Source organism: Capricornis sumatraensis, chromosome 12 (assembly GCF_032405125.1).
Source record: "Capricornis sumatraensis isolate serow.1 chromosome 12, serow.2, whole genome shotgun sequence".
In the NCBI taxonomy this organism is placed as follows: domain Eukaryota; kingdom Metazoa; phylum Chordata; class Mammalia; order Artiodactyla; family Bovidae; genus Capricornis; species Capricornis sumatraensis.
Genome location: NC_091080.1, coordinates 62,229,165 through 62,251,705, shown reverse-complemented (window position 1 = coordinate 62,251,705; position 22,541 = coordinate 62,229,165). Strand labels below are relative to the sequence as shown.

At 39.8% G+C, this 22,541-nt stretch overlaps 1 protein-coding gene across 1 annotated transcript in view; it reads right to left on the bottom strand.

The window, feature by feature from the left end:
- Window positions 1–22,541, bottom strand: part of SCEL (sciellin) — a 140,093-nt gene that overhangs the window by 106,761 nt on the left and 10,791 nt on the right. The window contains exons 4-8 of the mRNA XM_068984367.1: window positions 21,465–21,533; window positions 12,512–12,580; window positions 11,874–11,912; window positions 10,529–10,609; window positions 7,433–7,498 (exon numbers count right to left, since the gene is read on the bottom strand). Coding sequence (XP_068840468.1) covers window positions 7,433–7,498; window positions 10,529–10,609; window positions 11,874–11,912; window positions 12,512–12,580; window positions 21,465–21,533 — 324 coding nt within the window. The remainder of the gene's footprint in view (window positions 1–7,432; window positions 7,499–10,528; window positions 10,610–11,873; window positions 11,913–12,511; window positions 12,581–21,464; window positions 21,534–22,541) is intronic.

Below are 22,541 nucleotides of genomic sequence, written 5' to 3'. Positions count from 1 at the left end.
TCTTTCGATTATTTGTTCAAAAGCATGATTGCTCTAACAGTGTCCTACTTTCAGTGGCCAGGAGCCATTTCAATGAACCACACCACAACAAAGAGCATGCATTGAACAAAAATTTCAGAGACCTAGGTTTTAGACTAGTTTTGCCACTGACTTCCGGTTTGATCATGGAAAGAACACTGACCCTTTCTGAAGAATCTGCTTCTTCATTTATAAAAGGATGAGATTGGCTCAGATCTGAGGCTGGCAAACCATGACATGATCATGAGAAGGCAGAATATTGCAAGGAATCTTCAATTCCACAGTAGTCGTGAATACTACTTGCTATGCGCTAAGTACCCTGAATATTCATGTACTGTACTTTCTAAATGTATGACTATTCAGTTGTGGTTAATAAAATTTAAATGGCATAATTTAATATAAGAACACAAATAAACTTTAGCTTCTAATAGACACAGAGGGATAGAAATTTTCAAGTATTGCTGAATTCATAGCAGCACATTCTGAATTAACTTTCTCCTCATTCTATTAAAATACTTTAAAAAAATCACATATCCTGACTCAGGTTTATGTTTTAATTATTTTGAATAAATATAATTGGTATTCTAGGCATTCAGATACAATTTTAAAATCACTATACTTTGACATTTTACTGAGCGTTTTAGACTTAGTTTTTGGAAAATGGCTTCTAGTTAATACAAGAAGATGTTTGTTGTGATAAAAATTAAATATACTGATTTAATTTAGGGTGACAGCAAACTTCGTAGAAGGCTTGGTACCAATAGAGTTAAAAATGCTGCAGCATAATTAGAAAAGCTACATTTTACCATTTATAGTTACAGATGGGAAAATATAACTGTAGTGCAAAGTTGCCATAGCAACCCACTTCTCAATCAGAATTTTTTTCTCCTCCATATCTACCAATCAGCTAAGTGGAAGTGAAAACCACTGAAAGAGAAGAGATTGAAACAAATATGGATGAGAAATTATGAAAGTACGTAACAAGCATTTCACAATATGGTGATTTCCTGCATGTGTTTCCACTACTTTAATTTTACCAGATATTATACAATTTATTTTCTGACTTTGGAAATGATTGCAGAAAAAAACACATTGGTTTTTTTTTTTTTTTTTTTGGTGGTGCTGGTGGTTTGCTTCATTGTTTCTCCAGAATCACTACAATGGGTAACACTGTAAACATTCATATTGTTTAAGCAACTGCTACCTAAATCTGGCTTCCACGAGTTTCTTAAATGAGCTTCATATGCCATCAAAGCACTGGATCTCTGCATCACCTAAATACAAAGGCATATGTATTTAAATTTACTGTAAACAGAACACCAAGAGTTAAAGGTGGGTTCTAAAATCAGAAGCGACTTTAATATTAACTTCCTAGAAATGCTGCATCTGTATTTTATTGCGATTTGACTGAGCACTTCTCACAAATGGCACCTATTAGCCACACCATTGGCTCAAGTCCTGGCATATGTTGTCACTCTTTTAAAGACTCAAAGAAAAGAAAACGTTTAAGAGCTTGAGAAATTAAGATAGACACAAGTGATTGCTGACAAATTGCTTTGCGTCATGCTTTCTGATAAATCTTTAAATGAAACAAGTGGAAAAGGAAAAACTTTCACTGGCTCTGACCTTCTAATAATTTTCCATATTGATGACACATGTATTTCTTTTATATGTATTTCAGAATCTTGAATACATAGAGCTCAAATTACATTACACCAAAACAATAAAACAGAAGCAATACTCTGAAATAATGAAAGGGATTTGAACACGGGAAAGGGGGTAAACCCGTGATCACAGAGGAAGGAGAAACAGATCATTGCAATGAGGAACAAAAGTTGCAGAGGTAAAATTTGATTCAGTCCTGATTAAAATGGAAAGAAACTATAGGTTCTGATGGCAGTTGAAAAGAGGATTTCAGAGGAAATAATCTTGTTGACCCAGGTTGACAGGCTTCCCTGGTAGCTCAGCTGGTAGAGAGTCCACCCGTAGTGCAGGAGACCCCAGTTTGATTTCTGGGTTGGGAAGATCCCCTGGAGAAGGCATAGGCTATCCACTCAGTATTCATGGCTTCTCTCGTGGATCAAATGGTAAAGAATCCGTCTGAATGCGAGAGACCTGGGTACAGTCTCTGGACTGGGAAGATCCCCTTGAGGACAGCTCGGCAACCTGCCCCAGCCAGTATTCTTACCTGGGGAATCCCCATGGACAGAGGAGCCTGTCCTGTGACAGAGATGGGCTACCATCCATGGGGTCACAAAGAGTTGGACATGACTGAGTGACTAAGCACAGCACACACAGCACATACAGGTTGGTCATTCAAAACCCTGTGCTAGAGTTTTCCTTTCTGAACAAGAGAAGAAAGAGATCAGAGAACATTTATATCCAAGGACCAAGGAGTTACATTAGAAAGCAGCTAGAAAGAGTTTTATTTAAGTTCAGAACTTTACCTGCTGTGTCTTACTACCATGAATTACAGCTTCTTTCTCTACTTGTTTTATCAGAAAGAGGGCAAGAGACTTTCAGAGACATTTGACTCTTAATTCCAAAATGTTGTTTGATCAGCAGATCTTAACCTTCTCATTGCGAGACTAATGTGTGTCATACATAAAATGACACTTGTCTTAAGAAATTGCTTTTTTTCTTTAGCTCTACTATATAGTTATATTAGAAAATTTAACTTGCTCATTTAAAATCTAGTTGAATTCACTGATGTGATGGACATGAGTTTGAGTAGGCTCCAGGAGTTGGTGATGGACAGGGAAGCCTGGCGTGCTGCAGTCCATGGGGTTGCAAAGAGTTGGACACAACTGAGTGACTGAACTGAACTGAATTCACCAACCTCATGTTAATTATATAGACAGAATGAGAGGTAGATATATTTCTAGATGTAGCTATAGAAATATCAATGGCTGTAGACATGAGCATAGACTTGTAGAGTGATAGGTACAGATATACATATAAATATAGAGAAAAGTGTGATATTATGGGTTCTTCTACTGATTTAAAAAAAAAGGCTTAAGACCCTTTGGGTGCAGCTTACATCATACCTGTAACAGATTTTTAATCCAAACACAACACCAATACAAGTTGTCAATCCAAACATGACTAAGTTTGGTTCTTCCACACTACATAAGTCAAGAAAGGGAAAACTGAGGAATGGGGTAGTCCATGGGGTTAAAGATCACAGAGAGGTTCAGTTCAGTTCAGTCGCTCAGTCGTGTCCGACTCTTTGCAGCCCCATGAATCACAGCACGCCAGGCCTCCCTGTCAATCACCATCTCCCGGAGTTCACTCAGACTCATGTCCATCGAGTCCGCGATGCCATCCAGCCATCTCATCCTTGGTCGTCCCCTTCTCCTCCTGCCCCCAATCCCTCCCAGCATCAGACTCTTTTCCAATGAGTCAACTCTTCGCATGAGGTGGCCAAAGTACTGGAGTTTCAGCTTTAGCATCATTCCTTCCAAAGAAATCCCAGGGCTGATCTCCTTCAGAATGGATTGGTTGGATCTCCCTGCAGTCCAAGGGACTCTCAAGAGTGTTCTCCAACACCACAGTTCAAAAGCATCAATTCTTCAGCACTCAGCCTTCTTCACAGTCCAACTCTCACATCCATACATGACCACAGGAAAAATCATAGCCTTGATTAGACGGACATTAGTCGGCAAAATAAATGTCTCTGCTTTTGAATATGCTATCTAGGTTGGTTATAACTTTTCTTCCAAGGAGTAAGTGTCTTTTAATTTCATGGCTGCAATCACCATCTGCAGTGATTTTGGAGCCCCCAAAAATAAAGTCTGACACTGTTTCCACTGTTTCCCCATCTATTTCCCATGAAGTGATGGGACTGGATGCCATGATCTTCGTTTTCTGAATGTTGAGCTTTAAGCCAACTTTTTCGCTCTCCCCTTTCACTTTCATCAAGAGGCTTTTTAGCTCCTCTTCACTTTCTGCCATAAGGGTGGTGTCATCTGCATATCTGAGGTGATTGATATTTCTCCCAGCAATCTTGATTCCAGCTTGTGTTTCTTCCAGTCCAGCGTTTCTCATGATGTACTCTGCATAGAAGTTAAATAAGCAGGGTGACAATATACAGCCTTGACGTACTCCTTTTCCTATTTGGAACCAGTCTGTTGTTCCATGTCCAACTCTAACTGTTGCTTCCTGACCTGCATACAGATTTCCCAAGAGGCAGGTTAGGTGGTCTGGTATTCCCATCTCTTTCAGAATTTTCCACGGTTGATTGTGATCCACACAGTCAAAGGCTTTGGCATAGTCAATAAACCAGAAATAGATGTTTTTCTGGAACTCTCCTGCTTTTTCCATGATCCAGCGGATGTTGGCAATTTGATCTCTGGTTCCTCTGCCTTTTCTAAAACCAGCTTGAACATCAGGGAGTTCACGGTTCACGTATTGCTGAAGCCTGGCTTGGAGAATTTTGAGCATTTCTTTACTAGTATGTGAGATGAGTGCAATTGTGCGGTAGTTTGGTTGGGGGAAAAAACATTCAGGAAAATGATCTCTCCTTGTAATAACTGGGAATGGGTGTGTGGGAGAAAATGAAATCTCTGGGAAAGATTAGGTGATGGAAAAATGAAGGTTCACAAAATGAAGGACAGAAATGAGAGTGAATGTTGGAATTAACGGGAAATTCTTTTGCAGAAGAGGAGAAAGGGGAGAAAGAGAGATGGAGACCAGTGAATAAGTAAAGGTCAAAGGGAAATAAAGTTAGCATGGGCTATTAGCTAGTATTAAACATCACACTTCTCCATTTTTATCTGTTCTTGACCTATTTCCATCTTCTTTTTGTTCTTCTGGGGACAAAGATCTCTTTTTGAAACCTTTGATTCCTTTCATCATTTAATAATTGCTTCTAGTTTTTGGCTTCTGCTGAAAAGGCTACTACTTCTCAGCCCCGAGAATGCACTGGTACTAAAGGTGAGAAACAGAAGCAGTGCTTCGAGCTGTTCCAACAAAAAGCACTTAGGAATCAAAGGCATTGCTATATTACTATTATTCTCTCTTTTCCCTGAAAGCTTTGGATAACATTAGCTCTGATCCTGAAAGAACTCAAAGTCTTTTGGTCTAGCCATTCTATTAATAATCTGTGACTTTAAGAAAGGAGTGGATATTTAAATTCATCAACCTTATCCAATAATCTCTCTGCCTTAAATCTGGTGCTAGGCATCTGATCCAGAAATCAGAAATAGCAGCATTGTAACTTATTTTATCTTCCATGTAAATCACATCCAGCTATGCATAAATTGTAAGGGCATGTAGCCAGGCAGTATCAGTTCTGTTCAGAGATCCATGGCTGAATGTGCACTGAGCTCATATGATGGGAGTGCATGAATAGCCCTTCCGTATCTTTACACAGTTATATAACACTTGCTTATTATGATGGTAATTTATATGAACAATGGAATAACAGATAAAAGATAAAAATAAGTTATTTGGGAAATTAGTAATAAATGTTTCTAAGTATCAGTTACTGTCTATCAAGACAAAATTGGATGGAATATACAGTGGTATCTTACAATAATAACTTGGGTAGTTCCATGAAAGATACCACTCATGGAGAAATATCTAAACATAGCCTGAGGAGAAAGGAGGTTATAAATTAGAGAATAATCCATATTTGGCAGTTCATATAATTAGAAACCACCCACAGGTTTAAAAAGATGAACAAGTTTAAAAAGAAAATATTTTAAGAGAAGTTGGTATAATTCCAAGCTGTGATTATTCAACATGTCCAATCATTTTATACATATGTTATGCACATATAATACATATGTACACACACACACATATATAGATGAAGCCAAGGGTATGAAAGACAGTTTGAGTTCTTTTTGTCTATTAGTCAACTAAAGTTATTTATGTCCTTATAGATTCAACTTAAATTATAAGACACTTCCAAATAAACCTATTATTGGGAAATAGAAGACGCATTAAAAGCCTGTGCAACAGCTGAAAACTTTTGGAAATAAAACAGTCCCATATGAAACAAGGGCACTGCTTCATACCCTTTCTCCAAGTGCTGAATTGGGAAAATGAATCCCATTTAAACATGGAAATATTGGGTGAAGATATTCTAGGGGTTGATGACATGGAAATAATTTTGGATACCTAAAACCAAAACCAACTTGGAGACCTATTTTTCTTCAAGTGCTAATGACAACATAAATTATGAGAGGCCTAGACTGTGTCTGTTTCACTGAAAGCTTGCATGTAGGCTCCGTGTTTTGTTCACTGATATCTCCCAAGACCCTAGAACAGTATCTGGCATACAGTAATCAGTTATTATTAAATATTTATTCAGTTAAATAGTTGTTGACATTCCCAGTATGGAAATTGTAGAACCAGGTGTTCTCCACATGGGCTCTAATTTAGTGATAATTACTGCTCTCAACAACAACAAAAAAGTAAGAGCAAACACTACTCATCTGTCACTTTAAGTTTACCAGGAACTTGCCATACACGTTCCCATCCTGACATCTGGGTTCATCAGAGCAAAAATGACTGTGCACCTGAGCCCACACTGGGGCCCCACCTAGTGATGGCCCCTGTTCTCTCCCCTGCCCCGCTTATGGATCGAATGACGTCCTCTCCAAATTTGTTTGGAAATAGGGACATTAGTAGACACAAGTAGGTAAGGCAGGAGTCATGGACATAAGTAGCTGAGTTGGGGTGAGAGCATACCAGAGTTGGATGAGTCCCATTCAATAGGACTGGTGTCCTTATAAGAGGGAGAAATTTGGACACAGACAGGCACACAGGGTAAACACCATGTAAAGATGAAGGTGGAGATTGAAATGGTGCGACCCCATGGACTGTAGCCTGCCAGGCTCCTCTGTCCATGGAATTCTCCAGGCAAGAAGACTGGAGTGGGTAGCCATTCCCTTCTAAAGGGGACCTTCCTGACCAAGGGATCAAACCTGGGTCTCCTGCATTGAGGGCAGATTCTCTACCATCTGAGCCTCCAGGGAAGCCCTTATACAAACTAAGGAACACCAGAGATTGGTAGGAAAACACTGGAAGCCAGGAGAAAGGGTGGAATAGATCCCCTCTCAGAACCCTCAGAAGGAACCCCGTCAACACCTTATCTTGGGCTTCCAGCCTCTGGAACTGTGAGACAATACATTTCTCTCACACCACCCACCTTTATGGTACTTTGCTACAGCAACCCTTAGCAAGCTAAAAATACAGTCATTTACTTCTCAAAGCATGTCAGATTTCCTACCAGGCACAACTTGTACCCTGACCTCACTTTCACTGGGCACTATCTTATTCAGAGCTCAGAGTTCACAAAATTGCCTCCGCTTTATTTCAAAGCATCCACAATTATATGTTGTCAATATCTAACACATTCTTCCATCATGTTACATAGCAATTACCTCTGACATCTTTCTCTTACCTTCTGCTTGCTCCTGTGTTTGGGGTGGTGTTGTAACCTGGAGGGGGTGGTGGAAACCAGGACTGTCTGTTAAGAAATGACATCAGTTATAAACACTGCTCGAAAGATCTGACCCTACCCGCATGTCTTCCAAGAAAAGCTGAAAATAAATTGACAGGTAAAAACGCAATGAGATGACTTTCCTACGAGGTGTTAGAGATAAAATGAAAACTATTTAGTTCCTGCCATAGGAAGTAACGGCCTATATTGCAGGCAATCTGCTCTCCCAAATAAATCCTTTTGCCCATTTCCTTTGACACTAAACAATGTAGACACTTTTTTAAAAAGAAATCTGCAGGAAATCTGGAAAATAATAATGTTAAATCTATATGGTAGGTTCATGGGCGTTCATTATCAACACACCTCTCTGTTTTTCTGCGTTTCTGAAACATTTCATAATAAAAATAACAACACTCTTATGTTCTACTCAAAATATGGTTTTAAAAAATCTGTAGACAGGAAATGCTGAAAGTAATGATATTGAAAATATAAATGAATGCCACAGCAACACCAAGCTCAATTTTATATAGATGCATATGAGCAACTAAGCACACACATTTATACATACATGTACATATATATACACACACATGTATATCCAATTAGAAAGATGCCTTCCCATTATTAAGACATCATTTTAGTTGGTAGAGATAGCTGAGGACTTTGTCAAAAAGACTAAGCTACAGATCAAAAATGATGTTCAGAGGAGAGTAAGATAGCCTGGAAAAGGAAGATGAAGGATAAGGACAGGAGAGTTGTTTAAATTCTCAAAGCTGGTCTATTCTCTGAGACTGCAGGACTGCGCTAAGATGGGATGGGAGTAAAGCAAAGCCAATTTCAGCTCAGTGCAACCCCCAAGAGCTTAGTCAAGGCACATCACAAAAGAGAGTCATGCTTCTGGCTGCAATGTTCCTGAATGATGCCTAGCCTATCAGAGGAAAGATTCTTGCCCTGGGTAGGAGATTGAACTAACGGACCTTAAATTTCCCTTTCGCTTTCTTCTAACAGACAAGAAAGGATCAGGGGAAATGTGAAATTTGGATCCAAGAGAAGGATAATCTTATTTCCTGAGACTCTGTAGACACAATCAAAATTTCATCTGTAGGAGAAAATAGAATCAGTCATTTCCCTCCAGGAGGACTGCAGGAGCAGCGTGGCAGTCAGCCAGCTCATCAGCAAGCACTGAACACCTGCCCTACACCAGGCATCGTCCTGTGTGTGCGTGCAGAGTCGCTTCAGTCGTTTCTGACTCTTTGCAACCACATAGACTGTAGTCCACCAGACTCCTCTGTCCATGGGGATTGTCCCAGGCAAGAATACTGGAGTGGGTTGCCATGCCCTTCTCCAGAGGATCTTCCCGACCCAGAGAGGAGCCCATGTCTTTTACGTCTCATGCATTGGCAGGCAGGTTCTTTACCTCTAGCACCACCTGGGAAGCCCAAGCATGGTCAGAGGAGCAAGCAAAGAAAATAAGAAAATTTCAAAAGCACTGAGGTTCACGAATGCTTGTTTTCCATTCATGTCACGATTCACTGGCACTATGTTCTCTTCAACATGCAAAAATCACTTCCACCATCCCATTCTGTCACATGAAGAAGATTCCACCACTGAAGATCTGCCTCTTCCTCCATGCCTACTAGATAAATGGAAGTTAGCACAGGCGAAAGTGGAAGGCCGTGCAGGGGAAGTTGAAGGAAGAGATAATAAGCATGCAAACAGAGACCGACGCCTCCAGATAGGACCCTTGACCCTGAATGTGGAGGAAGCCTGATCTACAGAGCAGAGGCGGCCTCCAAGATGCAGACTGGTTTCTGGAGTCTAGTGACACTTGGCTACACTGCAGACATTGTGCAGGATAGTTCCTTGTAGTAGGACTCTTAACATGCGTTACCTGAAGTAGCTTTACTATCTGAGCTCTAGCATCAAAACATTACCCAGCTGTTCAAGACCCTAAGATAGCACATATGAAAATAAGATCAGATTTGTGGTTATCAGAGGCAGGGGGATGGAGGGAGATTGGAGGACAGTGGCTAAAAGGTAAGAACTTACATTTTTTTGTCCTTTAGACCGACTTATTTTATAACCATTCGAAATATCATCCAACAAAAGACAAAGATGTTATAAGTTCTAGGGTTGTAATATATGACATGATGACTACAGTTACCATGATTGTATTATACACAGGAGTCCCTATGATGGTAAAGAGTCTGCCTGCAATGTGGGAGACCTGGGTTCAATCCCTGGGTCAGGAAGATTCCCTGGAGAAGGAAATGGCAACCCACTCCAGTATTCTTGCCTGGAAAATCCCACAGACAGAGGAGCCTGCCAGGTTACATACAGTCCATGGGGTTGCAAAGAGTCAGACACGAGTGAGTGACTTCACTTTCATATCATTTCATGATACATAGAAAAGTAGTTAAGGGAGTAGATCTTAAGAGTTCTCATCCAAAGGAGAAATGTTTCTATTGACATAATGGATGTTCTGTGAGATGATGAATGTCGTGCATGCTAAGTTGCTTCAATCGTGTCCAACTCTTGGTGACCCGATGGACTGCAGCCTGCCAGGCTCCTCTGCCCATGGGATTCTCCAGACAAGATACTGGAGTGGGTTGCCATGCCCTTCTTCAGGGGATCTTCCCCACCCAGGGATCGAACCCGTGTCTCTTATGTCTCCTGCATTGGCGGGAGGGATCTTTACCACTAGCGCCACCTGGGAAGATATGATGGATGTTAATTGAACATATTGGGTGATCACCTCACCATATGTGTAAATCACACTGTACACCTCAAGCTTACACAGCGATATATGTCAATTATTTCTCAATAAAATTGGAGGAAAAGATAGCATTTTTGAAAAGGAGATTGGGGAGGAAAGGACTGAAGTGTGAAGACAGTAGGCACCGGATCCCTGGGAAGGGGAGGAGGGAAGGAGGAGGAAGGGCCGAGAGCAAACTCTAGATGCGGCCCGGGGGCCTTGGATGATTCGGTGCAGACGTTAATAAAGGTCAGTCTGTGAGAGAACAGCAGGAAGAGGGGCTCCCAACAAGCCCATCCTACCTCTTTTTCTTCACAGGAGTAGTAGTGGAGGTGGAAGCTGGGGTGTTGGTGGCGTTTGCACCGGACAAACCTCCAGGTTGCCTGTTTTGTCACAAGAACAAGCAGTGAGCACAGTGCTGACACTTCATTTTATCTCACCTTTGAAAGGACTTGCAATCTGCTCCTAATCCCACCGCAAAATGTTTCACTTGAGGATGAAAGGACAACAACAGGAAAAGTTCTTCCTTAGTTTACCCATTATACAAGTCACCTGGCTTTCACTCAGATAATTAAAACAGAAGGAGTTGAGTGGAAAAGTCATTCATTATATGACATTCTGTGTCTGAAACCCAGACCAATTGATTTCGATGTGCTTTGATTCCACATCAAAGGATTCCAACAAACATTTTAAAATCCTGTCTATGCTGTGACTCACAGAATTGTATTACAATTTTTTTTATTAAATACATTAGCTTGTTTAAGAAAACATTTAAAAATCACACTGTTTTAAATCTCTGTGTGTGTTAGTTGCTCAGTCGTGTCTGATTATGGAAGCCCGCTAAGCTTCTCTGTCCATGGAATCCTCCAAGCAAGACTACTGGAGTGGGTTGTCATTCCCTTCTCCAGGGGATCTTCCTGACCCAGGGATCGAACCCAGGTCTCCTGCATTGCAGGCAGGTTCTTTACTGTCTGAGCTGCTAGGGAAGCCAAATCTCTATTTAGCATTTGTTAATACATGCAGACCCTCAAAAAACTGAAGTGACTCAGGCCTGTTTCAACTATTGGAGGGCAGTCCAGGGTGAAAATTACTTTTTTTGAAAATACAAATTTAAAAATCAACCAAGTTTTCAAAAATATATCTACTTTGCTTGTTTATAACCACCATTAGTACATTCCAGGGAAAATGCATTTTGTCTATACAGATTGTTAGCAAAACCATGATTTCAAGACTCAGCTGAGCTGTAGATGTGATGGGTGTTTTGGGAGGCAAATGAAATGTACAAGAAGAAAGAGTTGCCATAGGACTAGGAAAAAATTTTAAAGTTCTATGGGCAAAAAAGTAAAAAATCTAGACTTTTAAAAAGAAAAGAAATAAAGAATGACTCAAGCTTCGGTGTTTGATTAGAGCAGAGGTTGGCAAACTTCTTGTGTTAAAGTCCACTTAGAAAGTACTTTAAGTTTTGCTGACCACTTCAGTATTTCTATCAATACTATTCAACCTGTCAAAGCTGGGGGTGGGGGCGGGGCATGGCTGTGTTACAACGAGACTTTGGCCTGAAGACAATATACCTTGATTTTTTCTTGGACATATAGGAAGAAATACACTTTATTCTTAAAATATAAGACCAGTTAGAGAAGTACATACGTCTTTGTCACTTCTGGTGGTTGAAACGTGGACATATTTCTGGTAAGAAAATGAGAAGGCAAAGTTTGAGCAGCAGCAAAGAATAAATTCTTACATCAATTTGCAGTTGTCCATGAATTTAGAGTTATTACAATTAAAAGTTAACATTAGTTGTGAGAAAGAAAAAGAAAGTATCAGTAGTTGAATACATTTGAAAAGTTGATCTCATGGTTTTTCACCTTTTGTGTATTAGATTCCAGATAAAGGTGTTTTTCTTTAGAGATTTCATCTTTTAAGCCCAGTGTTTTTCTTTGATGGGTTCAATAATTTTTGTACCATAGGAACGTAAACTTTACATTTACATGTATTTTGTAATACTTCCTGTTGCCACCAGGATAATTTAAACAGACACATAAATGGGGTAGAATGATGGCCTGAAGCAATGAATTCTCTTCATTTTGAAGCCAGGAATAAGAGTTTATTTCTCTTTAACCATGAGCAGGAGCCAAGTTTTTATGCCAGAATTATTTCTGTTTAAAAAATACAGGATAAGGGTTTACAGAAAGATAATAAGTAGGACTGAAGAACTGTATGTAAGTAAGTAATGCTTAGAAAAATATTGTACTTGAACCTTTCCCCAAGTTAGTAGATACTGGTACCTATTGGTTAGTCGGTTATCCAGGGTATTGGCCTTATATGTTTTAGCAGCATCATTTCTGTTTGAAATCCTTTATAAAGAAATAAGACAAAAGTCTGGATCAACATTTAGGTTTTTAAACTCCTCTTAGACCTCTTTCACGCTAGAATCACTTCACAACATAACGTTTCTCTAGTGAAAACAATTGCTTTTCAGGTATCACATTTTATAAAATTTTACAATTAAAAAAAAACTGTTATACTCACCACAAAATCTACTTATTAGGCCATTTTGATACAGTTTGTAACTTTTAAAGTTTATGCTTTTTAGCTAGCCTTTCTGACTCATTGAGCATTTAATTCATTAACTATCTCCTTTTCATCGTGGTTTAATAATTGACCCAATGACAGTACTTTCTATGTCACTAAAAGGAATCAATGGAAGACTTAAGCAATTTAAAAAAATGTTCTATGGTATCAGTTCAGTTCAGTTCAGTCATTCAGTCGTGTCTGACTCTTTGCGACCGCGTGAATCACAGCACGCCAGGCCTCCCTGTCCATCACCAACTCTCAGAGTTCGCTATGGTATAGACAATGCTATATTGTTGTCAATCTCTTTGTTTTCCTTCTGAGCACACAGGAAGACTGCATATCCCAATCTTTAGTACACATATATTGGGATCATGTGATTGAATTCTAAAGAATTTGGACAGAAATATTATTCATGACTCCCAAAACCATCACAAAACCTCTTGCAGGATCCTCCATGCTCTTTCCTCCTCTTCTACTGCAGCTTTGGTGCTCATGGGTTGAAGATGGAAGAATTAAAACATGGAAAGAACCTAGGTCTCTGAGTCATTTTATGGAGCAGAGATTTCCCCTAATTTTCTAGGATATCACTTTGAACTCTGCTGAGAGCAAGCAATAATCTTCTATTGGGCTAAACCATGGAGATTTGAGGCAGGGGAGAGAACTCGTCACAAGAATTGCTCTACCCTGGCAAATTTGTTTACATTGACTAACACATTGTGTTAATAGGTCCTGGGGACCATCAGAGGTTTAAAACACTCTAAACTTGGGTCTCCATAGGAGAGTAGGTCTGGGAAAGGTGTGTTTGTCTGTCTTTTGGGTCAGAAGACAAACTAGGAATCCTGTAGCCTGCATGCCAGTGGTGGGATCTCACAACTGCAACCCCTAGAAAAGCACATCAGAAAGGAAAGCTCTTCCTGAGATGTGAGGCTGCCTTCTGGATTCTGCAGGTTTGCACAAAACTGCAGCCCCATAGACTGCAGCCCACCAGGCTCCTCTGTACATGGGATTCCCCAGGCAAGAATACTGGAGTGGGTTGTCATTCCCTTCCCCACGTTGCACAAAACTAGGATGGGGAAAAATTAGGTTCTGGAAAACAAAAGGTCAGCAAGATTCTTCTGCTGATCTCATACTATGGGTCTATTATTAATATAATTTTCTCTAAACTGTTATCTTTATCATTCATGTTATTTAAAAAAATAAGCTATGGTAGTGAGCACATAGCATCTGTTTCTTTTTTAAAGATATTTGTATATTTATTTAGGCTGCATTGGGTCTGAGTTGCAGTACACAGGATCTTTCTTGTGTTAAGCGAGATTTTTCCTTGCAGTGGGTGGGCTTAGTAGTTTCCGTGAGCAGACTTGGCTGCGACCCCACATATGGGACCTTAGGTCCCTGATCACAAATCAAACCCGCAGACTGCAAGGTGGATTCTTAAGCACTGGACCACCAGGGAAGTCCCACCATCCACTTTACTACAGGGCTTTATATAAACTGTTCCTGGGAAGATGGACGATAACCTCGCCTTGCTCTAAAAGAAGCTCATGATGGAAAAATATGGCTTATTTGTCCCAGCTTTAAAATGATTTCAATTCCTAGATGTCATTGTGACATGAGTAATTAAAACATTTGATAAATAATTCTAATACACGAAATTCCCCAAGTCAAGCCCACACAGTTTCTGTTTATGGTGCATAATGATGATACCTTGAATGCAAACTGGTAACTCTTGCACGCAAAAAGGGAGGAACATTGAATCATCCAGAGCATATTCTCAACTGACTGTTCACAATCCAGGTACTAACTTGTACAGAATGAATCCACATTTAAAACTCATGATGTGGAAAAGGAAATGGCAACCCACTCCAGTATTCTTGTCTGGGAAATCCCATGGACAGAGGAGCCTGGCAGGCTACAGTCCATGGGATTACAAAGAGTCGGACACAACTTAGCAACTAAACCACCACCATCCTCAAGGTATTAATCACTTTTACATTCACTTGTTCGTTTAAAAATCCTCTAGAAGATAACAAAGTTCATCTTCCTAATGACTTGTAGGGTTTCTACAGTGATTAACAAGGTTTGTTCAATATCACAGTTATCCAAGTCTATGCCCCAACCAGTAATGCTGAAGAAGCTGAAGTTGAACGGTTTTTTGAAGACCTACAAGACATTTTAGAACTAACACCCAAAAAAGATATCCTTTTCATTATAGGGGACTGGAATGCAAAAGTAGGAAGTCAAGAAACACCTGGAATAACAGGCAAATTTGGCCTTGGAATGCGGAATGAAGCAGGGCAAAGACTAATAGAGTCTTGCCAAGAAAATGCACTGGTGATAGCAAACACCCTCTTCCAACAACACAAGAGAAGACTCTACACGTGGACATCACCAGAAGGTCAACACCGAAATCAGATTGATTATATTCTATGCAGCCAAAGATGGAGAAGCTCTATACAGTCAACAAAAACAAGACAAGGAGCTGACTGTGGCTCAGAACATGAACTCCTTATTACCAAATTCAGACTCAAAGTGAAGAAAGTAGGGAAAACCGCTAGACCATTCAGGTGTGACCTAAATCAAATCTCTCATGATTATACAGTGGAAGTGAGAAATAGATTTAAGGGCCTAGATCTAATAGATAGAGTGCCTGATGAACTATGGACTGAGGTTTGTGACATTGTACAGGAGACAGGGATGAAGACCATCCCCATGGAAAAGAAATGCAAAAAAGCAAAATGGCTGTCTGGGGAGGCCTTACAAATAGCTGTGAAAAGAAGAGAGGCGTAAAGCAAAGGAGAAAAGGAAAGATATAAGCATCTGAATGCAGAGTTCCAAAGAATAGCAAGAAGAGATAAGAAAGCCTTCTTCAGTGATCAATGCAAAGAAAGAGAGGAAAACAACAGAATGGGAAAGACTAGAGATCTCTTCAAGAAAATCAGAGATACCAAGGGAACATTTCATGCAAGGATGGGCTCGATAAAGGAGAGAAATGGTATGGACCTAACAGAAGCAGAAGATATTAAGAAGAGGTGGCAAGAATACATGGAAGAACTGTACAAAAAAGATCTTCATGACCCAGATAATCCTGATGATGTGATCACTAATCTAGAGCCACACATCTTGGAATGTGAAGTCAAGTGGGCCTTAGAAAGCATCACTACGAACAAAGCTAGTGGAGGTGATGGAATTCCAGTTGAGCTCTTTCAAATCCTGAAAGATGATGCTGTGAAAGTGCTGCACTCAATATGCCAGCAAATTTGGAAAACTCAGCAGTGACCACAGGACTGGAAAAGGTCAGTTTTCATTCCAATTCCAAAGAAAGGCAATGTCAAAGAATGCTCAAACTACCACACAATTGCACTCATCTCACATGCTAGTAAAGAAATGCTCAAAATTCTCCAAGCCAGGCTTCAGCAATACGTGAATCGTGAATTCCCTGATGTTCAAGCTGGTTTTAGAAAAGGCAGAGGAACCAGAGATCAAATTGCCAACATCCACTGGATCATGGAAAAAGCAGGGAGAGTTCCAGAAAAATATCTATTTCTGCTTTATTGACTATGCCAAAGCCTTTGACTGTGTGGATCACAATCAACTATGGAAAATTCTGAAAGAGATGGGAATACCAGACCACCTAACCTGCCTCTTGAGAAATCTGTATGCAGGTCAGGAAGCAACAGTTAGATCTGGACATGGAACAACAGACTGGTTCCAAATAGGAAAAGGAGTACGTCAAGGCTGTATATTGTCACCCTGCTTATTTAACTTCTATGCAGAGTACATCATGAGAAACGCTGGACTGGAAGAAACACAAGCTGGAATCAAGATTGCCGGGAGAAATATCAATCACCTCAGATATGCAGATGACACCACCCTTATGGCAGAAAGTGAAGAGGAGCTAAAAAGCCTCTTGATGAAAGTGAAAGAGGAGAGCAAAAAAGTTGGCTTAAAGCTCAACATTCAGAAAACAAAGATCATGGCATCTGGTCCCATCACTTCATGGGAAATAGATGGGGAAACAGTAGAAACAGTGTCAGACTTTATTTTGGGGGGGCTCCAAAATCACTGCAGATGGTGACTGCAGCCATGAAATTAAGAGACGCTTACTCCTTGGAAGAAAAGTTATGACCAACCTAGATAGTATATTCAAAAGCAGAGACATTACTTTGCCAATAAAGGTCCGTCTAGTCAAAGCTATGGTTTTTCCTGTGGTCATGTATGGATGTGAGAGTTGGACTGTGAAGAAGGCTGAGCACCAAAGAATTGATGCTTTTGAACTGTGGTATTGGAGAAGACTCTTGAGAGTCCCTTGGACTGCAAGGAGATCCAACCAGTCCATTCTGAAGGAAATCAACCTTGGGATTTCTTTGGAAGGACTGATGCTGAAGCTGAAACTCCAGTACTTTGGCCACCTCATGGGAAGAGGTGACTCATTGAAAAAGACTCTGATGCTGGGAGGGATTGGGGGCAGGAGGAGAAGGGGATGACCGAGGATGAGATGGCTGGATGGCATCACGGACTCGATGGACGTAAGTCTGAGTGAACTCCGGGAGATGGTGATGGACAGGGAGGCCTGGCGTGCTGCGATTCATGGGGTCGCAAAGAGTCGGACACGACTGAGCGACTGAACTGACTGACTGAACAAAGTTTGAAATTAGTGCGTGTGGGGGAATGGAATAAAACAGAATCACTTGTTATGCTTCCTGAAGGATTGAGTGTCTGTTATATGAGAAAATATTATATGATGGTGATAATGGTCTGTAATTGAAAATTTTTTTAGAGATGTCATATGTAAGGGGTCTAATGATCAGAATACCACCATCGAAATTGAAGCTCATAGAGAATGTAAAAACAGAAAGCAAATAGGTTTGGAACTATTCTGGTATAAATTATTTTTAGTTAATGAGGAATGTAAACCTTCAGTGTATCTCTTAGACACTCTAGCTTGCTGCTCACAGAAGGTGCTGGCACTTACTTTTGATGTGCTGTCCCTCTGGTTCTAGATATCCTTTGTTAAAAGCAGGAAATAAGATGGAAAAATGTATCTGGATGGAAATGTCACTCTGTTGATTTGTAAATTATGAATGTATACTTTTAAAAAATAATTTAAAGGTATAAACAAATGATTAGTATTTAAGTTGATATAGCAGTGAAAAAAGCAAAAATAATAATAATAATAATGTGAGCCTCCTGTATTTTGGCTGTTGCTTTAAGAAAGGATTTGCACAGACATGAAAAAAAAAAAAAAAACTCATGAAGATCACTCAGGTGCTCATTAGACCAAAGACTACAAGTATATTCTCTGCACTAATTGCTACTGAGGCTCTGATATGTTTATATTTAAAGGGCTCTGCAGTAAATCATGATGAATATCACAAACATGACGTCATATAATCCTAAATTGTAAAACTTAAATGTTCCTTACAAACTACTTAGACTTTAGAGCCATCTATGAGATCTTCATAGAAGATAAAAATAATCCTGGGAAATTGCTACGCTGGTACCCTGAAAATAACAATCTGTCTAAAGAAAACAGAACCTTAATTTCAAACATCTTCAAGGTTTAAATAAAGGAGGATTGTGATGTTAAAATTAAATGAAATTAATCAAAATTCTACAGTGTTTGTCTTTGTGGGCAATATAGTATGGAATAATCAAAATAGCTACTTACTACTTTGCAATCTTCAGAACATCTCTAGAAGGTAAATGTAATTATTTTCATTTTATAGATGAAGAAATAGAGTCTCAGAAAAAGTGAGTAGCTTTCTCTTGGCCATACAACCAGGAAGCAGTCTGTCTCCAAAGTCTTTCCAGTAGGGCCCACTGTCGTACACCTGGTTCTGTAGTCTAATTGTTGCAACATGGATGAGCAACATGTCTTTCTTCAGTTATTATTTTTCACCTCCACTATCTTTTTCACAACACTAGGGGGATAAGTCTATAAATAACATATAAATAATTGTGTATAATGTAGATAATAATTTATATAAATATAAATAATATAAATCATAATGGACAGAACCATCATTCCAATGTATTCGTCAATTTAACCATCATCCCAATGTGTTCATCAATTTCCCATTTCTTAGGGAGATTAACTTGGTACTTCCCTTATGAAGTTTCTATCAACTTGTGATATGAGATAGATTGTTTTAATAGGAGTCAGTCTTGGAGACAGGAAATACTTAAACATAATCAGCAACATGATCAAAAGAACCAAAAGAAAAGTTACACTTCCACAACAGAACACTAGAGGTCTCCCTAACCGCGGTTTTTCAAAATTAGATATGAAGCAATCTTCAGGATTTGAGCCATATTAAACGCTACGGTATACTATTGATTACCTATGTTTCTTTAGAACACTTCACATTTTTACCAACAGATTTATATTTTAAAAGGGAACTCTTGAAAGGTAACTCAGTACTTTTCTCATATTTATTTATTACACACAAAGTACTAAATGGCACACGCATGCACACTCCTAATATATTTGACCATCTTCCTCCTAACATTACTTTGGGTCTTACACTTGGAGTGCCCTGCATGATGGGGTCTGACTCCTGCTAGCAGGGCTTGCCTTTCTTGACCTCTCTGTTCTCTCCCTCATACCTGTGCCCACATTAGAGGGATGAATGTAGTTCACTGTTGGGAGTGAGCTGGGGATAGGACTGCCTGGGGAAGCTCATCTTCCAAATATGCACTGCTAATCCTCTGTGTAGATAAAGCAAGAAATCTCTGGCTTCATTTTCTAGTTTTTAAAATGAAGTGTTTGGGCTGGTGTGGTGGTTTGGAATTTTGGCTGCTCATCAGAATCATGTCATAAACTTTAAAAGATGCCCAAGGCCCCCTCAGACTAATTAGATTAGGATTTACGGAATAAGAGCTGTTGGAACCAAATTATCAGTGCAGTTGAAAAGTTCTCTAGGTGATTTGGGCTTCCCTGGTGGCTCAGATGGTAAAGAATCTGCCTGCAGTGCTGGAGACCTGGGTTCAATTCCTGGGTTGGAAAGATACCGTGGAGAAAGGAATGGCTACCTACTCCAATATTCTTGCCTAAAGAACCCCATGGACAGAGGAGCCTGGTAGTAAAGAGACAAGACTGAGAGACTGACATCTTCACTTTCTAGGTGATTCTAATCTGCTGCTGAGGTTGAGAATGACTAACTGGCTTGACTGTGAGGTCTGGTCTAGTTCACTGCTGATGTTCTAAGGTTCCATCTTGACTGGCCTGATATAAACACTCAGACACAAACATTCAGCCTGTAAAGGCTTAGGTCTCCCGTATTTACCTTTCTAGAGATAAATTACCTCACTTGTAAATTCATCCCTAGAAGTAGGGTTTCCTGCTTCAATTAACAGAGCTCTAGGACAGCCCGCAAGGCCAGGATGAACAGACGGAAGCACTGTGACTCCTCTCTCACTCAGGGCTGTGGAGATGAGATCCTGGGTAGACACTTTCACAAACTTATTCTTGTCAAGGTTGTTAATTACAAGAGAGATGTCACCTCCTTAGTTCACTATTAGGGAGATTGACTTAAAAGCCTATAAAGAGTGCAGAAGCGCATGCATTTGCTGTTTTAACTGACGTTGGCCTGGTCTGAACATGGAATCTATTAGATGCCATCAGTTTCAGTGTATGTGCTGCAAGGGCAGCAGGTTGCACGTTTGTTTCCAAAGACAGCACATCTTTAGCTTATGGGGTGTGGCTTCGACTCTTGATGGCCTCGGGCATTCACCGTGTCTAGACTCCAAATGAAGATATGAACTTTGTTCTTTACCTATGCTAATAAACACTTCTGTACTCAGCTGCTAAGTTGTGTCTGACTCCATGCGACCCCATAGACTGTAGCCCACCAGTCTCATGTCCCCGGAATTCTCTAGGCAAGAATGCTGGTGTGGGTTGCCATGACCTCCTGCAGGTGATCTTCCCCACCCGGGCATTGCACCCAAGTCTCCTGTGTCTCCTATATTGGCAGGCAGATTCTTTACCACTGAGCCACCTGGGAAGCACTTCTACCAGATATAAAATTTAAATGTGACTTGTAGCATTTATGCTTCAACCTGAATAGATATTCCTTGGTTTTCTGTTTATGAGCCCTTCCTTTCCTTCCATCTAGGAGTGAGCCAACAACAGGCACAACACAATGACTCATGTATAGCCATGTGGTGACTCCGTGGCCGAAAGAGCAGTTTTACTTTCTAGAGTAAAGAGCCAATGTCTTTATCCTAGAGTGAATCAAAATTACCGTGTTATTAAAATATATAGTCTCTCCATAAGACAGTTAAAATGAAAACTGCTGTTTCTCTGCCTCCGGAATGGAAAAACAGAAGTTAGAACAAGAATTGGTGACTCGCACACACAAAAAACTATATTCTCCTTTTAAAATTAAGCAGATAACATGCAGCGCCCATCCCATCTATACTCAAACCAGTTCCTTTCGAATTGTTCCTTTTGATGTACTATTAGCAAGATTTTAGGAAAATAGCATAGCAAGTCAAGATTTTGTGAGTTTTGAAGAAGATAATTCCATCTTTATAGCCCTCTGTTCCTGGGGATAAAATATAGTTTGAAGCTCACTTTGGTAAACATTTAGCTGCCTCATGCCTTATAAGAAATGGGATTTAACATATCTTATACATTCCACGTGCTGGTTCAAAACACCTTACCTGTCCAAAGTGACATCAGATCTGTACCGACTGATTGTGGCCTTTGGCTCTTCCCTCTCATTTGTTTTCCTGTAGCAAAAAATAATTATAGGAAGATCAAATAAATTATAAAAAACAGTTTATACAGCTCCCACAGATTTAGTAAAGTCTTGGCCTATTGGGGTAGGAGATATATATGTTACCAAGAAAAGACATATTTGGAGTACCAAAATTGTCCCAGGCTTTGACCTGACTAGGATAAACTAGCAAACCCAATTCCCCATGCTAATAAAAGAATTCTTCTTTAGGTCCAATTAATCTAATCACAATGTAACATATTCAAATTGAGGATAAGGATATGTGAAACAAGCAACACAACATGCGAAAGCGTTAATTACTAATATGTACCGCTTTCAGAGTTGTTGTTGATTTTTATGTAATAGGAACTCAGTCCCTTATCATCAGCTCTGTTGTGTTTACAGTTTCATCAGAGCCTTATGCCAGCACAATGGCTACATACAAATCAGTCTATTAGGAGTTCAGCACCGTGGACAGGGTTGAAAGCAGAGGCCTTGCTGGAAGAAAGGGAGCAAGAGAGAAGAAAAGAGAGAAAACAGGAAACAGGAAGAAAATGAACAGAGGAAAGTGGTAGAAGAGAGAAAGGACGGATGGGAAGACGAGAAGAGAGGGGAGCCTGGGAGAAGTAGGGGAGGAGAGACAGTGGCAGAGAGCTGAGACAGATAATTTGAAAAACAGGGAGCAGAGAGAAGACAAGAAAGTTAGAGAAGGAACCATGATCATCAAAGCACTGGAGATAGCTTGATCAGACTGATCATTCAGCAAGAAAAGCCTATTCAATGTCTTAACCCTGTGATACAGGGAAAGTAAGCTCTTTGGAGAATTCTATCATGATTGACTGTATTTGCATTTCAAAGCATCATTTGAAGCTAACAGATCAAAGGCACTGAATCAGAAAATGTACCAAAACAGTATACTATTTAAGATGCAATTTTTAACTTGATGTAGTATATCTTTATTAAGCAAATATTTGCAGGTAAACCATATACTGTATTAATGACAGTATATCATCAGCAGTAT